This window comes from Perkinsus marinus (assembly GCF_000006405.1).
Source record: "Perkinsus marinus ATCC 50983 genomic scaffold scf_1104296948084, whole genome shotgun sequence".
NCBI lineage: Eukaryota > Perkinsozoa > Perkinsida > Perkinsidae > Perkinsus > Perkinsus marinus.
This window is the reverse complement of record NW_003210321.1, coordinates 477,935-485,449: the sequence shown is the minus strand read 5'-3', so window position 1 is coordinate 485,449 and position 7,515 is coordinate 477,935. Positions and strand designations below refer to the sequence as shown.

General features: G+C 48.1%; 3 protein-coding genes across 3 annotated transcripts in view; 1 reads left to right on the top strand and 2 right to left on the bottom strand.

The window, feature by feature from the left end:
- Pmar_PMAR000875 (conserved hypothetical protein) overlaps positions 1-1,141 on the bottom strand; it is a gene marked incomplete at both ends in the record, with an annotated part of 2,102 nt that extends 961 nt beyond the window's left edge. The window contains 6 exons of the mRNA XM_002778993.1: positions 39-224; positions 362-500; positions 550-593; positions 650-719; positions 771-875; positions 1,059-1,141. Coding sequence (XP_002779039.1) covers positions 39-224; positions 362-500; positions 550-593; positions 650-719; positions 771-875; positions 1,059-1,141 — 627 coding nt within the window. The remainder of the gene's footprint in view (positions 1-38; positions 225-361; positions 501-549; positions 594-649; positions 720-770; positions 876-1,058) is intronic.
- Positions 1,142-1,940: 799 nt separating this feature from the next.
- Pmar_PMAR000874 (hypothetical protein) lies at positions 1,941-3,093 on the bottom strand. Its single transcript, XM_002778992.1, has one exon. It carries the CDS (start codon positions 3,054-3,056, stop codon positions 2,274-2,276), a length of 783 nt encoding a protein of 260 aa, XP_002779038.1. The 5' UTR covers positions 3,057-3,093; the 3' UTR covers positions 1,941-2,273.
- A 968-nt stretch (positions 3,094-4,061) lies between these two features.
- Pmar_PMAR000873 (3',5'-cyclic-nucleotide phosphodiesterase, putative) lies at positions 4,062-5,696 on the top strand (the record flags this gene model as incomplete). Its single annotated transcript, XM_002778991.1, has 1 exon — positions 4,062-5,696. One exon carries the CDS (start codon positions 4,062-4,064, stop codon positions 5,694-5,696), a length of 1,635 nt encoding a protein of 544 aa, XP_002779037.1.
- Between the last annotated feature and the right edge of the window lie 1,819 nt (positions 5,697-7,515).

The window sequence follows — 7,515 nt, the reverse complement described above, 5'->3', positions numbered from 1 at the left end:
ACAACTTCCCATCCTGCATTATGATACCACACTCTCACCAACTTCTGCAACCTAGCAGCTGCCAAAAGCTCGCCGCTACTCATCTCATAGTCCCTCGGTAGAGCAGTGAAGATGCATCCCACCCTCTCCAGCCCCAACTTGGACATAACTACATCCACTTTCTGCAGGGCAGGATCTACCATTCCTCCCAGAACTCCAGGATCCAAAGGCTTGCCCTTCGATGCCTGATATAGAGACAGACTTATACTCAGTCGGCTGTACACAAGACCGCTTGTGAATGATCAAGCATGGCATCTCCCGATACCATCATACCACACCTCCCACAACTGTCCAGAGATCACAACCCATACCCCTTTAGGACCTCTTGCATAGCCACTAGCATCTCATTCATCCGAATGCCTCCAGTAGCCGCGTTATACACCTCCTGCTTCGGCGGCTCGTATATACCCTCTACCACAATTCGACATCCATCATCATAGTTAGGATCCGAGAGGTAGTAACTATTAGGATTTCCTCAAGGAGTGGTATGACTTATAACACTACCATTACCCATACAACCATCCACACCGTTGTTGTAGCATCTCCTTATCAAACTGAGACAACCAAAGCACTCATGCGCCCATCGCAAACCTAGTGTGTCCTCCCTCACCTGCCAATACTGGACGAATGACTTGATCTCCTCAGTGTTCATCCACTCACAATGGTCCACATGACGGTACCTAGATATGCAGCGCTCTCACACGCGGCGGCGGCTAGCTTCCCTTCACCACCTCTGCCGATTCAGCGTGAGAGCTGGCGGTAGCTTTGTCATTCGTCCCTTCTCCAACACGACCGTCTTGTAGTGTTGTGATAGGGGGAATAAAGAAGTCTCATACCTGGCAAGCACCAACTCCAATAAACTCTACTCCCTCGATCTGAATATTCCCTTCCAGCTAGAGATATCAATCTCACATGCCTCATCCGAACTTCGCACAACGAAGGGATCTAACTCAGCGACTATGAGATACCGTTTGGAATTCTCGCGGTTCCGATGGGCTATGGGGGCCACACTTTCCTACTTATGGTCTCTCAAATAGCTCTCAAAACTCTGGAAATTCCTCTTAGTCGCCTTCTGCTCTCCGTCCGCCGACGACGACGTCATTTTCACACAATTTAACAGACAAAAGTAACTAAGAGACATTAACCACGAGATACTATCAAATCCCATGCATTTTCTGATACGAAGCTGTGCTGAAGGGAGTTCATCAGACTGAATAGTAAATCCATGGCTGCAAAAACAGGTCTCGCTATCAACCCTGGATTGACTACAGTCCATCAATGTTTGCTGTACAGATTGAGATACGACTCTACGAGGAGTATGAAGTCTGCTGAGGGAAGCGCACTAGGGTGGCATGTGTTACATGTGGTGGAGAAGTGACTGCAAGCACATAACGACTTGTAGAACTAGTATAGTAACGACTGAACTTGGTATAGCTATCCGGCGTAGTAGACACTATCGTTAGCCGATCATCACTACTCACGGTCTCCAACTACTGATAAGAGATACAACTTCAGTTCATACTACTATGTGATGTGGTATTTCATGTTATCAAATTGATAACATAAACTTCTATGAAGACTTGATGCCAAACTTTTGAATTGCTGCTATTGCTTCGCATATCATGCATGCGCTCATGCCCTCAGGCACTCCACAATAAAAAAAGCTCTACTCTAAGAACTCACAAGGAAAACTACTCTACTCACCGACCATGGGCTCAATGGCACTTCTCACCGCGCGTACTCTCCATAAAACTAAAGCTGCCATCTTCGCACACGCATCTGCTACGTAGTTGAAAATAATACTACTCTCATCAGCGTTAAGATGTATTTTCCCCACGAGCTATACTCCACCTGATCTACGACCACCACCGCTTACTAAACTCAACACTACAAGTAGAGGTGCAGCGAAAAGAAGCCTCAACGACGTTCGGGTACAAGGCGACCAACAACACATTCTGAAGGACAGGAAGTCACATCAGAATCTCCACAAAATCTTCCGCGTGCGCAACTCGCCTGATTGAAAGAGTCATCGAAGATGTACAGGTCGACCGAAGAGAAGCACTGCTCATCGGACAGTGGTATCTCGTAGATGACGACCGGGGATTTACGAGCCGTCAGCTCACGGCCCCCGAGGTTTCGGAAAAAACGATAAAAAACTCAAATGTTATCTACACAAAAAGTAGCTCTCGATGCGAGAAAGCCTAGAATAATGATTCTGCGAATAGTAGGGTTGATCACGACCGTGTAGTTGCTGCGAACGTGGGAGTAGATACCGCATCGGACGAATAGGGGATGTTGAACTCTCCCAGTTCAGATAAGCCAGTGATGGCGGCAGTCCTCGCCAAAGGCCTTTCACTAGGAGGAGGATCACCAGCGACTGCATCGTGGTCCTCCGTGACAGAATCTCGATAGCCTTGTTCGATATCACGGTCTACCTGCGTGATTTGTGAGCGGCAGAGAGGACAGCGTAGCGAGCTGAGCACTTTCTCTCGAGGTAAAATTGGCAAGCCGAGATATTGAGGGGCATACATTTTCTCATAGGCTGTGTCGATGACGGAGTCGATGCATCTCTCATGAAACACATGACCGCACCTCAGGGTTATCAACGGGAAATCCATATCCTCCTCATCTAAGCATATCGCACACAAGTCCTGTGATGAAACCGTGGCATCCAGCGAGACCGTCGAAGCGTTCTTAGCCATCTCGAAGAAGGACTTCTTGTCCTCTACGGTTGGCATACTCGATGTCATGTCCTCGACCGAAAGTCCCAGGTCCAGATAATGAATAGCTCGCTTAAATCCATACCTTCTAACGAGGGTTGTAAATAGACAAACCAACGGCGCGAGTATCCATAACAACCCCACCATTGAGATGATGATGAGGTCCGAGAAGGTCCTGTGTAGGGCGATTAGGAGGATAAATGTCACCCCTACGCCCACGAGGCCGACCAACCACACCCATTTGAACCTCCCAGGGAGCGCGAGGTCTACCAGTGTGTCATCACCACTCTCTGCCATTCGTTGCAGCGGTAGTTGAAATCACTACTAAAGAAAAAACTACTCCGGAAAAACGGGAATACGAAACAGGACGAACGCAGAGACATACCCTCTCTGAGAACCGGTAATGAACTATACGGATTCCAGAAATTTTCAACTACACCGTCATCATAGTCCTCTGCACATCTCTGCGTGAGGAATATTGGTCGTATTTGTGTGTGTCGTTAGTGATAGTATGAGGCCCATACTATGAGCGATTGTTTCAGTCATGGAATATATGTTTGCTCGGCTCAGCTAAGCTCAGGAGTTTCCTCACTGATCATGGGAGTTTGCAAACGAATCAGGGTAGAAATGTTCAGAGAAAAACGTAAATTCTCAGAAATGTCCTGGGAATTATCAAATAATCACCGGCACATGTAGTCGGCCCTGCACATGTTTTCCATCTAGGAATTTGAACTTTCACTTTCGACCGGTCAACGAAAATCGAACTTTCATTTCGTGAAAGACTCCTTTCACTCGTCGAAAATCAAATTTCATCTATTTAGTTTGTTTTTCTACTTGTTGAATTTGAGAGTGAAAAGGTGTAGATTCAACTCCCAAGAGTCTTGGACGTTGCACATAGCCAGATCTTTTTCCAAATTTGTTGACAAGTTGTAAATCGCATGTCGTCAGGATAGACTCGTGATTCTAGCGCGCGCCGCATCGCTCCGCTTTTTTCGGTTAGGAGCAGGTTTTCACACTCTTTAAGGCGTACCTTAAAAGTAGGACGCTCCTTAAAAATGTAAAGTTATGAGTAAGCGCTCCTCAAATAAGGAGCGTAAGGAATTGCCACTTTTAAGGTACGCCTTAAGGAGCAGTTGGTAGGTTATAGGCCCGGTGACGTGCCGTGGACCATAGCAGTTCGATCGGGCCTGTCCTGTCATCTCTTCTACCAGTAAAATGTTTCCATAGGGGTCCATGAGACTGTGCAGGTAGATGATCGTGCGAATCCTTAATCTTGTTGGTGATCTAGTTTTGGTCGCTTCAATGTCAGCCACAGGCAACCTTGGATCGACCGAGACGTCCTCCTTCCTATCGAATCAACCACGCATATCATCCACGCCGATTAACGACGAGGAGGAGACCCATCAAGTTTTCAAAATCCAGGAATACTTCTACGAACATGACCTCGAGAATCTTCTGACTGAGCTCATGGTTGAGCTCGGCAGTCGAATGCCCGAAGACCCCACCCTCTTCATGTGCACCTACATACGAGAGTGGTTCAATTGTGTCGGAAGCACCACTATCAAGCGCCACGCTGCTCGAAGAGCTTCCACTGGCAGCCTCTCTTGCACACCAGAGAGGACCAAGGGAGGTCAGAAGGCGTCTAGTCCCAACCTGAGCTCCCTCGCTCACGACTTATCCAATGCCGCTCTCAAGAACATGGTCATGGCTAGAGTCACCATGCAGTTGGAGAAGGAACCTTCATCGATCAACAGCTTCGTCATGGAGTGGATGGAGGAGCATCCTACCAAAGTGCCCAGAAGGCCTAGTTTGGCACAAAGCAATGCGGCCTCTGCTCGTAGCCGAGTCAGCACTGAAGATGGCAACTCCAGCATGAAGGGTATCTTTTCACAAACCTCCTTTGCGCACAACGAAGGTTTTCCATATTCCACTGAGCTCTGTACCAAGTCTTTGGAAGAGCTCACGTCATGGGAGATGGACCGGTTGAGTCTTTCTGAGGAGGAGCTTGCGAAGAACGCTTTCAATTTGTTCCACGTATGGGGTTGTTTCAACGAGGTCTTGTCTGGAGAAGACGTCATAGAGTTCTCGAAAATGCAAAGTTTTCTGTTGTCTGTCGTTGCAAATTATAACTCTGCTATTCCCTACCATAATTTCAAACATGCGTACTCCGTTTTGGCCGCGGTAGGTCGGATACTGCGGATCTCGGGCGCCGACGTCTTCTGCTCTCCTGTGGACGAGATAGCCCTTCTCGTGGGGGCTCTCACTCATGACCTAGGCCATCAAGGCTTCAATAACGACTACTACGTCAAAAGGCGACACCCTTTGGCAATTCGGTACAACGATATCGCTGTTTTAGAAAATATGCATTCTGCGAAGACTTTTGAGCTCCTACTAGAACACAACAACAACTTCCTCAGCGAATGGACTGATGAGCAATATATGGAGTTTCGGAAAACGACTATCAACGCCATCCTGGCCACAGACATGAAAGTTCACTTCGACCTGACTACGAAGTTGCAGGAGCTCGGTGCCTCCCTGGGGGAGATCGATTACGAATCTCCTGAGAATCGAATATTGGTTCATAAGTGCGTCGTGCATGCCGCTGATATCAGCAATCCTGTATTGCCCACCGATTTGTATAAAAACTGGTCCTATAGAGTGATGAAGGAGTTCCATCACCAGGCAGAGGCGGAGAAGCTGCAGGGGCTTTCCTTCGCTCCCTTCATGGAGCACCACCCTGACGACGAGCTCGAGTTCGCCAAGCTACAACTGGGCTTCATCACTTTTGTAGCGGCTCCGTTGTGGAATGCAATGGCCGCAATATGGGAGGATCTAGGACCTAGAAGGGACCAGATGATTCGAAACGAGGCCTACTTTAAGGAGTTGAAGGAAGCCGCTGAGAAGCAGCAGCAGCAGTTGACGTCGTCCGAGGCTTGATTCTATCTTTAATTCTGACCGTATATCATTGTACATCTATTGCTAATCTGAATTTAGTATGTACTACTACTGTGAGCCATCAAGACTGCCTTCCTCATAGAGGGGCAGTAGTAGGAGCTATCGAGCTCAAGATTATAGTGGCCTCGTCGAACTATTCTTTCTAATTGTCGGTTAGTTTATATTAGCGTGCAGTTTGCTCTTCTATGGCAACCGGAACGGGGTCGAGTTCGAAAGTGGGAGGTGGCATTTCCTTTGGTGTTTCTACTTCACCGAGGCCGCAGTGGTGGATATCGAGAATATTCCCTTTTTACAATGTACAGTAGTTGACCTAATTTCAGAGGATGGTTTGCAGTGCGGTTACAGTTTAGAGGACCGGAGAGCTCTTATAGAAGCAGACGTTGGATTTCTTGGACCGTGCCATGAGGGAAAGAACTGACGAAGTTTTCACATGGATATGTACTACAGTGGGTGTAGGGCCTACCCTTAGATGTATAATCAGAAGGACTTCGGTTCTAATCCCGCGAGCGGCACTTTGAGGGACTTCATTAATTCTCGGCTCTTTCCAATAGGATCCCGTCTTCAACTGAGATAGAGAGCAGTGTCGACTACGACGGAGAGTTGGACCTCAGAGATCAGAATATTTTCATCGGGTCTATCCCCCCATAATGGAGTTATGCTGAGCAAAGTCATTGCTGATAATGGTCTTCTCTGCAACCAGCGTATCATCAATCACAGTACAAGGATGATGACACTTGCGGCATATGATTTCATTTGCCTCATAGTTGCATATTTCCCAGAGTGAGTCAACTTGCTCTGACCGGGTACGTCCCCCTCGTTACGTTCACATCTCGTATCGAGCCGAGCTGATGCAGTATGTAGAAGGCTGACTGCAGTTCGACTACCTTATGTGAGATTGTAGGTTGTGATTGGCGTAGTCGGGTTAGACTCTAAGGGACTAGACTAGTAAGATCTATTGCTCTACTGTTTGCTCTTGCCGGCTGTCCTTAGCGGAGGAAAGGACGAAAGACTAATTTGGAAGGCTACGAGAGCGATCCCGCAGTGACATCGTTTTCTCCCCTTGCGAATGACCAGTGCATTCTCACACGAAACGATTTTGGAATACAGTCTCGATCACCTCAAACAACTGTGATAATAGTAGAGTCGGTCACTGGGTGGGAGACAGGCACGTATAAGACGTGTCTTGTTATTTTTGATCGGCATCCATCAGCTCGTCTTCTGTAGTGTTTTTTGCCAATGTCCACTCTCAAAGGCGCCGACGCTCGAGCGAGGGACCTCCTAAGCTGTCTCCAGCCTCCTACCTCCGTCATCAGGATGCTCAAACGACGAAGTTGCCCTGAGGGGGAGGATGATGCTATCGATGCAGACTTGGTCGAGAGAGTGTGCGTGAAGTTGAGACGAGAAGAGGACAGTCGTGTACAGAGCGTGGGGGTTGGCTGTATTCTGAGAGAGGTCGGCGACGACCACCAACCCTTGATGGGAAACGTGGGTGTAGGTTGTGGGATTCGAACCCGCGACCTCTTCTGATGCTCGTAATTCAGTACCTACTGCCCCCGTTGTTGAAGACACTCACAGACTCCTCATTGATGGATGACGTAGGAGACGCTGTGAGGTAAGAGGCCCACATCATGCAGGGCAATTTCATGTCCGGTCGGCAACCTCCAAGTTCTCGTCGTTATCTGGAATCACTGCAGGAATCGCTCAGATACGATGCATTCCGAAGTATGGAGCGATTACTCCAGCTGTCTCTACGTGCTGAATTAGAGTGCTTTGAGGTGGGTTCGAGGAAACCACGTCGCAT